Source organism: Doryrhamphus excisus, chromosome 19, assembly GCF_030265055.1.
Source record: "Doryrhamphus excisus isolate RoL2022-K1 chromosome 19, RoL_Dexc_1.0, whole genome shotgun sequence".
Classification (NCBI taxonomy): Eukaryota; Metazoa; Chordata; class Actinopteri; order Syngnathiformes; family Syngnathidae; genus Doryrhamphus; species Doryrhamphus excisus.
In genome coordinates this window covers 3,186,918-3,203,853 of record NC_080484.1, presented here as the reverse complement: position 1 = coordinate 3,203,853, position 16,936 = coordinate 3,186,918, and the positions used below count along the sequence as shown (strand labels likewise).

The window sequence follows — 16,936 nt, the reverse complement described above, 5'->3', positions numbered from 1 at the left end:
GGAAATAAGAGTGGCACGAGTGGTTTCTAGCTACGGTATATACGTATGCGCTGGGATGAGTCGCTCCGACACAGGGGGCAGTTCTGTACTGCGTCGCTACAGACCTGACAACAGCAAACATGGCCGCACGGCAGGAAGATGACCTGAGCCTGCAGAGGAAAAATACAATCTTTTATTTGTCCGGGACTGGAAAGTTATAGTCAAACATGTCTGTACAGTCATCATTTATTTTTGTTTTTTTAGTGCTTGATTTCAACTACAGTGTAACGGTATCGGCGTGGCTTTGACCCCAGCCGGTGCCACAACATGCAGGTCCCAAGCCTGGATAAAATGGCAGGGTTGGGAGAAGACAATCACAGTGATTGGTTGGTATCCTGATGGAAAATAATGAACAATCTGCTTTGGGATATTTGACCACTTTTGACCACTTGGAGGTAGAGTTCATTTAAATTTGCTTTGTCCGTGAATAATTTGATGAGTTTTTAGGATCATTGTCCCGTTGTAAGAACCACTTGTGTCCAAGTTTCAGCCATCTAGTTGCTGATTTGAGGTGGATGTGAAGAACGTCAAATTTTCCTATCCACTGTTTCGGTCTAGGAGCTTTTTCTTAGTCGGCTAATTCGGGCTGTCAAATTATGAAAAAATTTATTCAGATTAATCCGTTTTCATAATAATTAATCATGATTAATCACAATTTACAACTATGACTGAAATATTATGTATTTTATTGATTTTTATTGATTTGTATTGTATTGTATTGACAGTTACTATGGTATCCATTATGTAATTGTATGGTCATATCACCTCGTACAAATTAAATTAAATTAAATTAAATTTATAATAATTATTAAATTACATTAAATTAAATTAAATGTAATTTAATTTAATTTAATTAAATTTAATTTAATTTAATTTAAATTAATGTAATTTAATGTTAATTTAAATTAAACTAAATGTAATGTAATGTAATTTAATGTAAATAAAATAAAATAAAATAAAATAAAATAAAATAAAATAAAATAAAATAAAATAAAATAAAATAAAATAAAATAAAATAAACTTAACTTAACTTAACTTAACTTAACTTAACTTAAATTAAATTTAAAAAATACTTAAATTGTATTATGGAAAGCAGGAAGTGAACAAATGTAACAGTTACTGATTGTAAAAGTACCAGATGGAGGGGTAGGATTTAAAAAGCTTTGCTTCTTCCTACTCCTTTTGGACATGTGGAACTGGGAACTGATTATGGGATGCACTCAATTGTAATCTGATGCATGTTCAAATGAAATCAAACCATTACCATTACCATATTATTGGCTTTCTTTGTCTTTTTGTTTATTTAGACCACACATATACAAATAATAAAGATGTTGTCCGCAGTGTCCATGAATGCATCTTGTAGTAGTCGAGTGACAAGTTCCGGACAAGCAATGTCTGTGAGTTGGAGATACATATATGGTGTTGAAATTGTACTGCTGTTGATGTTTTCAGGTCAGAATGAAGTTATTAAAGAGTGTCTGGTGTTCATTACGCTAAAATGTTTTTAATGTAATTCATGAAATAAATGACCGTTAAAGCGCTAACAGCATCTACTCAAACAAGTGTCGTCTTGGTTCTTACCGCAGTCTCCATGCAGACCACACACTCTGAGCTCCATGGCCCCTCCACAGGGCTGGGGGCCGATGGGGTAACGGGGGTACCAGGAGTCAGTGGTGGGCTCGGGGTCAGGACGTGAGAGGTGCTGGGAATTGGAGAGGGGTACGAGGATGGCTCTGAGGGGGCGACTTCAGCCTCCTCGCTCTGCTCCAGCACCTTAGCAGCACCTTGAAGAGAAGGAGGTAATAAATGCACAGAAAACACGTTGCAATGTTTTGGTTGATGGTCGACACCATGTTCAGTTTCACATTTATTCATGCAAAATATAAAACATCACAGAATTTAGTCCTGCATACACATAAAAATTTACCATGAAAACTTGGTCATAATTGGGTTTCAACCGATTAATTGGCGGCCAGATTTAATCGTCCATTAGAGAATAGCTGGTTAGTAAAAAAGTTGTACTTTTTGCACTATAGTCTACCTCTGTTCGATTAGCAACACAGTGATCCCTCATTTATGGCGGGTAATTGGTTCCAGATCTGACCATTCATTCATTCATTCATTCATTTTCTACCGCTTTTTCCTCACGAGGGTCGCGGGGGGTGCTGGAGCCTATCCCAGCTGTCTTCGGGCGAGAGGCAGGGTAGACCCTGGACTGGTGGCCAGCCAATCACAGGACACATATAGACAAACAACCATTCACACTCACATTCATACCTATGGACAATTTGGAGTCGCTAATTAACCTAGCATGTTTTTGGAATGTGGGAGGAAACCGGAGTACCCGGAGAAAACCCACGCATGCACGGGGAGAACATGCAAACTCCACACAGAGATGGCCGAGGGTGGGGAAAGATAAAATAAGAAGCCAAAGAGTTACCACTTCCACACAAAATAGGAGGAGAATTCATTCATTCATTTTCTACCGCTTATTCTCACGAGGGTCACAGGTATGCTGGAGCCTATCCCAGCTGTCTTCGGGCGAGAGGCGGGGTACACCCTGGACTGGTGGCCAGCCAATCACAGGGCACATATAGACAAACAACCATTCACACTCACATTCATACCTATGGACAATTTGGAGTGGCCGATTAACTTTAATCAATTAACTAATTAATTTTTGGAATGTGGGAAGAAACTGGAGTACTCGGAGAAAACCCACGCATGCAAACTCCACACAGAGATGGCCGAGGGTGGAATTGAACTCGGGTCTCCTAGTTGTGAGGCCTGCATGCTAACGACTCCTCCACTGTACAGCCTTTTCCAGTAATATTTCATTCATTTTCTACCGCCTATCCTCATGAGGGTTGCAGGGTGCTGGAGCCTATCCCAGCTTTCTTTGGGCGAGAGGCAGGGTACACCCTGGACTAGTGGCCAGCCAATCACAGGGCACATATAGACAAACAACCATTCACACTCACATTCATACCTATGGACAATTTGGAGTGGCTAATTAACCTAGCATGTTTTTGGAATGTGGGAGGAAACCGGAGTACGTGTAGAAAACCGAGGAGAACATGCAAACCCTACACGGAGATGCCCGAGGGTGGAATCGAACTTGGGTGTCCTAGCTGTGTGTCCTGCATGCTAAACAGACGGTTTTTATTCATTCATTCATTCATTTTCTACCGCTTTTTCCTCATGAGGGTCGCGGGGGGTGCTGGAGCCTATCCCAGCTGTCTTTGGGCAAGAGGTGGGGTACACCCTGGACTGGTGGCCAGCCAATCACAGGGCACATATAGACAAACAACCATTCACACTCACATTCATACTTATGGACAATTTGGAGCCGCCAATTAACCTAGCATGTTTTTGGAATGTGGGAGGAAACCAAAGTATGTGCAGAAAACCGGGGAGAACATGCAAACCCCACACGGAGATGCCCGTGGGTGGAATCGAACTCGGGTGTCCTAGCTGTGTGTCCTGCATGCTGAACAGACGGTTTTTATTACACATTTTTATTTTATTTTTATTTATTATAGCGCCTGTTGTGGGACCACCGACACCTGCAATAAAGTCTGTTGTTCTGGCGATCAATTTGAGCGTCTCAACTAACATTACAGTAACATTAGTGACGCCTAGTGACCAGTGTCGAGTACTACATATCATAACAACATCTTTGAATGCCTTACATAGTATATGTATTTTACAGGTGTTGATCTCCTGTCCTGGATCCTGGTGTACAACAAATATGTCTGTGTAGGGTTTACCTTCTGGCTTGCGTTCCCGCGCCCATTTCAGAAGAGATTTCTGGATGCCAATTTCATTAATGCCGAGCTAAAATTTAAAAAAGAAGAAAAAAATGACATTGTGAAAAATGTCAGACAGTTTAAAGCAGCACATCAATCTTATGTTAACCCTTCGATGCACGAGTGACTGGACCCTACACTCTTCCATAAGTGGCTCAAAAATCACCCATACTAGAATCAATGCCTTTTTATGCCAATTTTGCCATTTTGGTTAGGAATAATCACTTGTATGATATTTAGTATTATATTTAGGACCACACAAGAATGATTTCATGTTAGAAACATCTTCATTTTTCACTTTTTTACATCTTTGAAAAAGAAAATGACCCCGTACAACAATAGAAAATGTGAGGATCCATTGTGTGTTGCATAAAGGTAAGTTAAAAATGTGAATGGCATGATATCAATAATATGATTTTTGAGGAATACCTGGAATATGAAATAAAAATTTTTCATTACAAAGATATTTCAAGAAAACAACCTGACCGGGTCATTTTTGACCCACTTATGGAAGGTTGGGGTAGTAACACAAAAACTACAATTTCTTAAAATGTATAAAAGATAAGTTAAACATGTCAACGGCATGACGTCAAAAACATGTTTTTAGAAGAATACCTGGAATATAAAATGATAAAAAATTTTCATTACGAAGATATTTCAAGAAAACAACCTGACCGGGTCATTTTTGACCCACTTATGGAAGGTTGGGGTAGTAACACAAAAACAAAACTTTCTTAAAATGTATAAAAGATAAGTTAAAAATGTGAACGGCATGATATCAAAAACATTTTAAATATATTATATATAAATATTATATATATATTATACATATTATAATATATATTATATAATAATATAATTAAATTAATATTAAATATAATTAAATTAATATTAAATATAATTAAATTAATATTAAATATTATATATATAATATTATGTATATGTAAAAATATATTATATATATATTTTTATATATACACATTTTTTATATATATCAGAAACACGTTTTTTGAGGAATAACTGGAAGATGAAATCACATTTTTTCATTACGATATTAAGATATTTCAAGAAAACAACCTGACCGGGTCATTTTTGACCCACTTATGCATCTAAGGGTTAATGCTTTGAAAATATGCTGGGTTTCCCGCCCTGAAATTTCCATTGGCTGTCAGTGTTGAAAATAAAAAAAAAAAACTTTTATAGAAGGACCATTTATATGACTGTGTCATATAAATATTTTATCTGCTTTGCTTTATAAAGGTATTTGTGTATGTTTATTTGCTGACAGCACAGTAAATAGTGCAATTTAAATGGTTAAAAAATGGTTAAACGTATGTGCTTTCGTCTAAAATAGTATTTGTAAAATTTGAAATTGTTTTCTTGGTTTAGGTCACTAATAAGTCAGAAGTGCAGCTTGGTTATAGTTTCCAAGATGCGGTATTGGGTCAAAATAGAAAATGTACGCAAAATAAGACAAAAACAATAGTTATAATCAGCGCGTAGAGTGTACAAGCAGAACGTACAAGAACCGGTTCTATCTGCATATTCCAATAATTCATTTTAATATGTTAATATGAGTTTTGACGTAAAATGTTTTGTTTTTATTTGCAGAAATCCCTCTCTTAATTGTACGGTAGCAGAAATAGGCTTTTGCACCAAAATTTCTTAGAAACTACACAACAGATAATTATAAGCAGCTGGTGGCAAAACTCCCGTAGTCCTACAAAACCCACATTCATCCTACAAGAATGAATGTGTCTAAAAATGATAGACATTGTAAAGCTGAAACATCTTGAAACAGTGTTCTATACACACCTTCTTCAGGTCGGAGGTGTTCATGTGGCAAAGAGCCTCTGCTGTCACACAATGGTGAGCCATGATGGGCAGATAATGCTGAGCGGACAGTTTACACAGCAGATTCACCAGCTCCTTTTCCACGCCAGCTTCCTGCACGGGGACAAGCATTTGAATACTTTGCTTCCAGATCTCTCATCTGTAGCGGGGAGTACCTGCATGCGTAGTGACAAGGGCTTGGCATCCAGCAGTCTCTGGTACTGAATCATCCAGTAGTTCTGCTGGTTGGATTCTGACTTCCGCTCCAACTCCGCCTAGAAATTCCAAAGTGATGTCATAAACCACTGGACCTCTGAGAGGAAAGATGAGGTATACAGTGTTCCTTCACTACATCGCAGACTCACTGCTTGATTTTTTTTGTTCTGGGTCCTGATTGGCTAAGGGATCTGTAGACCATTGTCAATCAATCTCTTAAGTGCCTTCCTGCGCAGTGTAGCTAGAATGCGTTTGGCTTGCAAAATAAAATAATTTAAAAAAAATATATGACGACAGAAGAATGGTTTTAACAAGGATACAAAAACGTACAGCGGACCGGTTCCAGGACAATGAAGAGGCACAGTCAGAGGAGTAAATCAAATGTGAGAAAATGTTACTGCAAAAGGGTATTGATCAGGGGTCTCGAACTCAATTTACTTGGGGGCCACTGGAGCTCGGGTCTGGGTGAGACTGGGCTTTTGAGGTTTTCCAAAAAATTTTTTATTAAAAACAAAAAAAATTAAAAAACTTCGCTTTGGTTCCAATTTTCTACAAGAAAAGCTCTAATAAAACATTCCACTGTTCTCAAATATCTTATTTTTTTTTTCTACACAAAATAAGATGAAAAATAAATAAACAAAACGAGAATAAAGAAAATCAATCAATCAGTAATAAATAAATAAATATAATAATAAAAAAAATGGCAAATTTAAGAAACCAAAACTTAAGAAACCACATATAGTTGGTGGGTAGACAAATGATTTTTTTCAGATTAAAATGAACAAAGCATTATTAGAGCCCTGTAGACATGACAAAACACGACTATAGTCACATTTATACTCTTTTTATTTACAACATATTGCGCAACTGCAGGGTCTTGAGACACATGCTAACTCGCAAACTAGAGAGCTAGCGACCTAAACGGTAGCCTTCAAGTTATTTCCTTTCAACTTAAATAGCCAAAAACTTACCACTTCCACACGGATAGGGAGGATAACTATTAACAGTTATTTAACCTTTAACATGAACATTAATCAAACGTAATAATTTTTTCTGGGTACATGATACCATACAGCATCCATATCAAACTTGCGCGGGCCGCACTAACATTAAACTTTCATATCAAGGCGGGGCCCTCAAACTAGTGTCCTGCGGGCCACATTTGGCCAGCGGGCCGCGTGTTTGAGACCCCTGGTATAGAGTGTTTGGTGAGGGGTTTTACAGCCTTAAAACATATTTAATATGTGCAATTCATTTATTGAGGGGCTATTTTGAGAACCTATCCCTGGGGGCAAAAGAGGGAACACTGTACACTCATAAGAGATGGAAATTGAAAGACGATTATAAAAATAATGCCTCACAGTCTTTTTTTTAATATATATGAACCATCACATTAATTGATGATTGTTGTTACCCAACCCCATGGTACTCAGCCATATTTTAATTACCACAATTAAGGTTCCACTGCATGTAAATGTATCTTTGTATGGTCATTCATTCATTCATTCACTACCGCTTATCCTCACGAGGGTGACAGGGGTGCTGGAGCCTATCCCAGCTGTCTTCTGGCGAGAGGCGGGGTACACCCTGGACTGGTCGCCAGCCAATCACAGGGCACATATAGACAAACAACCATTCACACTCACATTCATACCTATGGACAATTTGGAGTCGCTAATTAACCTAGCATGTTTTTGGAATGTGGGAGGAAACCGGAGTACCCGGAGAAAACCCACATGTGCACGGGGAGAACATGCAAACTCCACCCAGAAATGCCCAAGGGGAGAATGGAACCCAGGTCTTTCCAATCTCCTAACTATGGCCTCCATTAACCACTTGTCCACCGAAACACTATTCAATTCAAGAAATAACTCATGACAAAAAAGAGGAAGGTATTAATCTTGCTGCCACATTGGACTCTATTTTCGTATACCAGGGGTGTGGCCAATTTACATGAACGGTGCAGTCCGGCGCAGCGCACCCACGCCTCCGTCCTTCCCAACAGAGGGAGTGGAAAAGAGGGAGGAGCGAAGGCATGAGAGGGTGTCGGGTGTAATCTTAACCAATGAATTGAACGCCTCTCATTGCCTTTAAATGAGCCACAATGCACGTCACCACGTGGACCACCATAGACCATAGACAAACAACCATTCACACTCACATTCATACCTATGGACAATTTGGAGTCGCTAATTAACCTAGCATGTTTTTTTGGAATGTGGGAGGAAACCGGAGTACCCGGAGAAAACCCACGCATGCACGGGGAGAACACGCAAACTCCACACAGAGATGGCCGAGGGTGGAATTGATGTATAGTAGTCAGTTAGCATACATTGTAATGAGCTAGTAAAACTGCATTTTCTCCTCCGTAACTAAAAGACACGGCGTCCAAAAACAAGTTGTGTTGGCTCACCAGTACTTGCTGCAGTTCTTGCTCTCTCTGGTGTTTCTGTTTGAGTAGCTGCTGCAGCAAATCCCCAAGAGCCGTGCGCTGCTCCACCAGCACCTCCTGCATGTACACACAAGGAAGCAGGTTGACAATGACCATTACATTCCTAGGTTCATTAAAAAAATGCATGAGGATCAAATCAAACCAATACGATACGTTACTTTAGACCAGGGGTGGGCAAACTACGGCCCGGGGGCCACATGCGGCCCGCCAAGTGTTTCAATATGGCCCGCCTGTTTTTTCCAAAGTATTTCATTTAAACTCAACACATAACCTGGCACCGTGGCTTGGGCCAACTTTTTGATGGTTGAGGTAGCTGCTTTATCAATTTCGTTATTTGATGTGGTCTGTTGTTTACAAAATGCTCCTGGAAAAAGTAACACAAGCACAAAAATAAAAATAAAAATAAAAATAATGACAATAATAATAAGAAGAAGAAGAATGTTGTTAATAATAATAATATTACTATTATTATATTCATATTGTTGTTAATAATATTAATATAATAATAGTTGTAATATTATTATTGTTATTATTATTAACAATAATAATAATAATATAATGATAATAACATTACTAAAGCTAATAATAACAAATCTAATATAATATATATATAAAATAGTAATAATAAAGACAATAATAATAATAAAAATAATAATACATTTAATTTCCAACACACTTTACATCAAATAAATGATTTCAAAGTGCACATATAGCAGATTGCATGACACTTTTACATGTAAAATATGCGTAAAAATAGAACTGTTGCATATAAAATACTATATAGTCTGCCCCCCCCCCCAGTCAATTTTGTTAAATCAATGCGGCCCGCGAGTCAAAAAGTTTGCCCACCCCTGCTTTAGACGATATCGGGTTCATAAGAACAAGACGAGTACTTTTAAGAAAACTATCCATCTATGCCGCTCATCGTCACTAGCCTCTCCCAACTGACTTTGGGAGCCGGGGACAACCTGGACTAGTCGCCAGCCAATCACAGTGCATACATAGACAAATACCTATTCACAATATAGAGTCCCCAATTTACATGTATATTTTTGGAATGTGGGAGGAAACCCATCCAAGGGGACAACACGTAGAGTCCACACAGAGAAGCCCAAATGGTGTGGGCCTAGGCCACCTTGCGTCTAGAACTGGGGTGGGCAAACAACATGCGACCCACCAAGCATTTGAATCCGGCCCGCCAGTTGCTTTCTATATATTTCAACTTTTGTTTCTGTATCGAATCGTTCTGTACTGTGGTCTTGATTTGATACCATGAGGGATCCAATGTTACTGTAACCCAATCATCAGCCCCGGGATTTTTCATTTTTATGATTTTTATTCAATCTATGAACACAATTGTTTATTCTTCAGTTCAGTATAGTTCAGGAAGGCACGTGAAACTGAGTTGTGAATTTCAGAATAAAATACACTCATGGTAAACATGCTAAAAGTCAAAATTAGCAAGCAAGCGAAGTGGATTGTTCTTATGGATTGTAAATGTACGCAAAATAATGAATGAGTCCTTGTCTCTCAAGTATGAAGTTTTTATAGCAACTCTCTCCCCTCCCAAGTAAAAAAGGCCCCCAACATCGAAAGCTTTAAGTGTCGTCTTAAAAGCCACTTTTATTCTCTGGTTTTTAACTCGGAGTGAGTCGTATGGTCCCGTGTCTTTTAGTTATTTCTTTTTATTTTAATTGGTTTTATTTTTTATATTTTTATTGCTTTGCTTCTTGTTTTTAATATTTTAATATCAATTTTATTTTATTTCTTATTTGATCTTTTAGTTTGGGATTAAATTCAATTTGTGCTTTTATTTATTGTATTTTATTTGTACTTTTTATTTTACTAGTCTGTGCAGCACTTTGGAAACTCTGTGTGGATTGGATTGGATAGCAAAGTGAATGGACGCGATGGAGTGAAGCCGCAAAATTCGAAGCGCAAAGTGACGATTGATCACTATAATGTTATATGGTAACTTAGGTTAAAAAAAAACAAAAACTATTGAGGTAGGTAAATGGTAATGGTTTAATTTCATTTGAACATGCATTATTATTAGATTACAACTGAGTGCATCCCATAATCAGTTCCCAGTTCCACATGTCCAAAAGGAGTAGGAAGAAGCAAAGCTTATTAAATCCTACCCCTCCATCTGGTACTTTTACAATCAGTAACTGTTACATTTGTTCACTTCCTGCTTTCCATAATACAGTTTAAGTTTTTTTTTATTAATTCTTATTTTTAATTTAATTTAATTTAATTTAATTTAATTTAATTTAATTTAATTTAATTTAATTTAATTTAATTTAATTTAATTTAATTTAATTTAATTTAATTTAATTTAATTTAATTTAATTTAATTTTTTGTCCCGTACTGAAGTACGAAGTGATATGAACATCCAATGCCATAATGTGTACCATAGTAAGTGTCAATATAGTGATATATATAGCACATCATGACTGGTTCAAGACTCTTCATCCTTGTATTTAGCAAACATCAACTGCTTGTATTGTTTCTTGAATTGGCTCATCGTTGTGCATTGTTTGAGGTCCTTACTCAATCCATTCCATAGTTTGATTCCACATACTGAAATGCTATGGCTAGCATAACGTAGTCTTAGCATAGAAGTGTTTCAAATGTACTTCTTCCCTGAGATCATATTTCTCCTCTCTTGTAGAGAAGTATTGGATGACATTTTTAGCTAATTGCTTATTTTTAGCCTTATGCATTATTTTAGCTGTTTGAAGATGAACTATATCAGCAAGTTGAAGTATTTGTGATTTTAGAAATAAGGAGTTAGTATGTTCTCTGTAGGCGCCATTATGAATTATCCTTACTGACCTTTTTTGCAGTACATTTAGCGAGTGAAGATTGCTTTTATAGTTATTAGCCCATATTTCCACACAATAAGTAAGATATGGTAGAACCAGAGAGCAATAAAGAGTGTGGAGTGATTTCTGATTGAGAACAAATTTTGCTTTGTTCAATACTGAAATATTTCTGGCCACCTTATGTTGTATATTTGTAATATGAGGTTTCCAGCTCATATTTTCATCTATTGTGACGCCAGAAATGTATTTTCGTTCACCCTTTCAATGTCCACACCGTCTATTTGTATTTGCTGGTGCGTGTCCTTTCTGCTGTTACCAAACAGCATGATTTTACTTTTATTTAGGTTCAAGGACAATAAATGACACCAACCTGCAGGTTCTCAGCATCCAGGTTGCGTCTTTTCACTTCCAGTTTTGTCAGCTGCATTAATTCTCCCTCAATTAACTTGATCTAGAAAGTCAATATGAGGAAAATAGAACTAGTTCACATAAAAATCTGATACACAACACATGCAAAAAGAGTCCTATTTTTCTTCCCTTGCAGCAGCCCTGCATACATACACACCTGGCTGCGTATGTAACCATGCACGGAATCTTTCTGTAACTGCAGTGCCTGGAATGCTGCTTTCTGCATCTCCTCCTGTTTGCACACACAGAAGGAATGAAAAACACTTGGATTGGGAGAATATCACTTAATCACAATTAAGAGCTGGGTTTTATTATACATGTACTGTAGATATATACCAGGGTGCAACAATACAAATATCTGTATCGAATCTGTTCTGTACTGTGGTCTCGATTTGATACCATGAAGGATCCAATGTTACTGTAACCCAATCATCAGACCCGGGATTTTTCATATTTATGATTTTTATTCAATCTATGAGCACAATTAATTTCGTGTACATTAATCGGTCCAGATTCCGTATACATAAATGTAATATTTTTGCAGTTAAAACATAGAAAATCTTTTAATATTATTAGAACCCTCCAGACATAAAATAACACCCCTACAGTCACCTATGTGTGGGATTATTGATCTTGTCATTCAAACCTGCAATAAAATCCTATTGGTCTGACAATCAAGTCTGGTGCTTGTGTGTCTCACACAATGTTAAAGTGACTAGCACCGAGTGACCAGAGTAGAATACTACATAGGACCCCCAAAAACATGTTAAATCTCCTTAAATAACCGATAACAGCATGATTTGTTAATTAATATATTTTTTAAAAAAACGGTGTTCAAACTGTAATTTAAAAACAAAATTTTTGACTTGACACAAATGTTGGTCATTTCAATACAACACAAGTTAAAAAAATAACTAATTAAAAAATATATCAAATAAACCATAACACTGAAGCAGATGTGTCCAAACTATGGCCCAAGGGCCATTTGTGAATTTTTTTTTTTTAACACAAAGCTAAAAGAATCTGTATTAAATCAAACGGTAAATTTCTGTATCGTTGCACCCCATGTAGATAAATATACAGTATATATACATTCTATACTGTACCTCCTGTAAGATGTGAGAAATTGCTTTGGATTTGTCTAGAACTTGGAGAGACAGCATCTTATCAAACTTCTTCTCTAGATTCTCCATACTGGGACACAAAATAGAGAAAAGATCACCAAACATTTTCATGCCACTTGTATGAGAAAGGAATAATAATTATGCGGAGTGCTTATGAAACCTTCTGTAGGTCTCAGAGACCAGGTTCTTTCTGCGATAGTCACTGGCCTCTTGGAGGAGGCTCACAGCACAGCTGTCTGACAGCATCTTCTGCATGGCCGCTGTAATTCATACAGGGAGGGGGGGGGAAACCAAATAGTAAAAAGCCTTGAATCAAAAGTCTCACATGTGGTCTACCTGTTATGCTACACGCCCTCAAGTACCAAGTTACTGTACTTTTAATAGTACCTAATCATCTGTTTCCCATTGCTTCTATCACAAGATGAAATACGACAACGAGCTACGTACCGGCCACCTCTCTCTTCCTCAGAGAGTTAGCTTCTTCCTGCGTGATGGCAGTCAAATGTTCCATTCGGATCCTGCACCAGAAATCATACTTTCAAAAAAAACTTTAAAAAAACTATGTGGTATCTAGGGTGTCCCTTAAGTCACATGTAATACACATATGATTATTCATTCATGCTGGTGCTGGAGCCTATCCCAGCCATCTTCGGGCGAGAGGCGGGGTTCACCCTGGACTGGTGGCCAGCCAATCACAGGGCACATATAGACAAACAACCATTCACACTCACATTCATACCTATGGACAATTTGGAGTCGCTAATTAACCTAGCATGTTTTTGGAATGTGGGAGGAAACCGGAGTACCCGGAGAAAACCCACGCATGCACGGGGAGAACATGCAAACTCCACACAGAGATGGCCGAGGGTGGAATTGAACTTGGGTCTTCTAGCTGTGAGGCTGCCGTGCTGCCCCACATGTAATATACATATGATTATTCATTCATTCATTTTCTAACGCTTATCCTCTCGAAGGATGTGGAGGTGCTGGAGCCTATCCCAGCTGTCTTCGGGTGAGAGGCGACGTAAACACTGGACTGGTGGCCAGCCAATCACAGGGCACATATAGACAAACAACCATTCACACTCACATTCATACCTATGGACAATTTGGAGTGGCTAATTAACCTAGCATGTTTTTGGAATGTGGGAGGAAACCGCATGCACGAGGAGAACATGCAAACTCCACACAGAGATGCCTGAAGGTGGAATTGAACTTGGGTCTTCTAGCTGTGAGGCCTGCGTGCTAACCACTCGACCCCCGTGCCGCCCTACATGTAATATACATATGATTATTCATTCATTCATTCATTTTCTACCGCTTATCCTCTCGAGGGTCGCGGGGGTGCTGGAGCCTATCCCAGCTGTCTTCGGGCGAGGGCCGGGGTACACCCTGGACTGGTGGCCAGCAAATCACAGGGCACATATAGACAAACAACCATTCACACTCACATTCATACCTATGGACAATTTGGAGTCGCTAATTAACCTAGCATGTTTTTGGAATGTGGGAGGAAACCGGAGTACCCGGAGAAAACCCACGCATGCACGGGGAGAACATGCAAACTCCACACAGAGATGCCTGAGGGTGGAATTGAACTTGGGTCTTCTAGCTGTGAGGCCTGCGTGCTAAACACTCGACCACCGTGCCGCCCTACATGTAATATACATATGATTATTCATTCATTCATTCATTTTCTACCGCTTATCCTCTCGAGGGTCGCGGGGGTGCTGGAGCCTATCCCAGCTGTCTTCGGGCGAGAGGCGGGGTTCACCCTGGACTGGTGGCCAGCCAATCACAGGGCACACATAGACAAACAACCATTCACACTCACATTCATACCTATGGACAATTTGGAATCGCTAATTAACCTAGCATGTTTTTGGAATGTGGGAGGAAACCGGAGTACCCGGAGAAAACCCACGCATGCACGGGGAGAACATGCAAACTCCACACAGAGATGCCTGAGGGTGGAATTGAACTTGGGTCTGCTAACCACTCGACCACTGTGCAGCCACATACATTATGCTAAAAAGATTTAAAAACCATATATCATATATTCTCACCGGTCTTCCTCCATGGCTTGGAGAAACTCTGCGCTCTTCTTCTGCCTGCAGAGATGAAAACGCTGGTAAAGCAAGATCAACCCTCTCAGCCGTCAGAAAGTTGCCCTCACGTCCTACCTGTTGTCATCCAATAGCATGTTGCTAATGCGATTGCTGATATTATCTTCTGCTTGTCTCACTTTTTCTAACAGGAGGAGCCTCTCCGTCTCCTGGGCCCGTTGCTGCAAGTTGACCCCCTGCTCCAGACGCTCCTGCTCCTACACGCCGATGAGGAGGTGAGCGCCTTTTTACATCACGTTATAATCTGACGGCTTTGCAAACACTTAATATTCCAAGAATGGTCCATGAGACTCCGATAAAATGAGGGAAGCCCGTCCGTACCTGACGAACCGAGTTGAGTATGTTTACTTTCCGAGAGTTGTTCATGAGGAGAAGCTGGGTGTGCTCGTTTTGCTTCTCTTCTCTATGACGCTCCATGGCCAGCTTTTCCTCCTGTTTCTGCAACTGAAGGAGAAGGAACACAATACTGTTGGGACTAAACCTGACCGTTGACAAAAAGACAATAAAACATGTCCTTGCCACGTCACGCTTCTTTTGACACCTTCCTATGTTCTTTTTTGAAAAATTATTTAATTTAACATGAAAACAACAAACAACATCATAAATGGAATAATCAGTATTAATTTGACAAGAATAAAGTCTAAATATTAAGAGAAAAGTCATATCGTAATGAGAAAAAAAGTCACAATTTTACAATAATAAACATTATATAATATTATGAGGAAAAATCACATTGTTGTAATATTATGAGAAACAAACAAAACAAAATAAAGCTGTCAATTTAGAAGAATTCTCTCTGGTTCTACCATATCTTTCTTATTGTATGGAAATATGGGCTAATAACTATAAAAGCAATCTTCACTTGCTAAATGTACTGCAAAAAAGGTCAGTAAGGATAATTCATAATGCCGCCTACAGAGAAGATACTAACTCCTTATTTCTAAAATCACAAATACTTCAACTTGCTGATATAGTTCATCTTCAAACAGCTAAAATAATGCATAAGGCTAAAAATAACCAATTAGCTAAAAATGTCATCCAATACTTCTCTACAAGAGAGGAGAAATATGATCTCAGGGAAGAAGTACATTTGAAACACTTCTATGCTAGGACTACGTTATGCTAGCCATAGCATTTCAGTATGTGGAATCAAACTATGGAATGGATTGAGTAAGGACCTCAAACAATGCACAACGATGAGCCAATTCAAGAAACAATACAAGCAGTTGATGTTTGCTAAATACAAGGATGAAGAGTCTTGAACCAGTCATGATGTGCTATATATATCACTATATTGACACTTACTATGGTACACATTATGGCATTGGATGCTCATATCACCTCCTACTTCGGTACGGGACAACAAATTTTATTTTATTTTATTTTATTTTATTTTATTTTATTTTATTTTATTTTATTTTATTTTATTTTATTTTATTTTATTTTATTTTATTTTATTTTATTTTATTTTATTTTATTTTATTTTATTTTATTTTATTTTAAATAAGAATCAATTAAAAAAAACTTAAACTATTTTAGGAAAGCAGGAAGTGAACAAATGTAACAGTTACTGATTGTAAAAGTACCAGATGGAGGGGTAGGATTTAATAAGCTTTGCTTCTTCCTACTCCTTTTGGACATGTGGAACTGGGAACTGATTATGGGATGCACTCAATTGTAATCTGATGCATGTTCAAATGAAATAAAACCGTTACCATTACCAAGAATTAGGTTGGGGGAAACATTCTAGTATTATGGGAATTATGGGTTTTATGGGAATTAAATCAGAATTACAAAAATAAAATATACTACAGTAAACCTCGGATATAGAGGATTCAATTGTTCCCACTGGTTTTGTCCGATATAAGCGAAATCCATTATATGCGTATACCGGAAAATGTCCGTTTTACGCATATATCGGATTTATATCCGGTATATGCGTAAATCGGATTTTATCCGTTATAAAAAGGCACTTCCTTGACTATGTTTCCAATGTACCTGGACGCGCAGGCAACGCTGCAAACGCTGCAAATGACGTCGTATAGCGGCCTGTCACGATTCGGCGAATGGGAGCGCCACGATGCGGCCATCCGATAT

General features: G+C 38.2%; 1 protein-coding gene across 1 annotated transcript in view; it reads right to left on the bottom strand.

The window, feature by feature from the left end:
• lrsam1 (leucine rich repeat and sterile alpha motif containing 1) overlaps positions 1-16,936 on the bottom strand; it is a 30,531-nt gene continuing 13,595 nt past the window's right edge. The window contains exons 12-25 of the mRNA XM_058057191.1: positions 15,161-15,283; positions 14,897-15,036; positions 14,780-14,824; positions 13,161-13,231; positions 12,874-12,973; positions 12,696-12,783; positions 11,747-11,821; positions 11,552-11,632; positions 8,314-8,409; positions 5,861-5,959; positions 5,667-5,798; positions 3,813-3,879; positions 1,624-1,826; positions 1-149 (exon numbers count right to left, since the gene is read on the bottom strand). Of these exons, the coding sequence (XP_057913174.1) occupies positions 27-149; positions 1,624-1,826; positions 3,813-3,879; positions 5,667-5,798; positions 5,861-5,959; positions 8,314-8,409; positions 11,552-11,632; positions 11,747-11,821; positions 12,696-12,783; positions 12,874-12,973; positions 13,161-13,231; positions 14,780-14,824; positions 14,897-15,036; positions 15,161-15,283 (1,443 nt within the window). The 3' untranslated portion in view covers positions 1-26. The remainder of the gene's footprint in view (positions 150-1,623; positions 1,827-3,812; positions 3,880-5,666; positions 5,799-5,860; positions 5,960-8,313; positions 8,410-11,551; positions 11,633-11,746; positions 11,822-12,695; positions 12,784-12,873; positions 12,974-13,160; positions 13,232-14,779; positions 14,825-14,896; positions 15,037-15,160; positions 15,284-16,936) is intronic.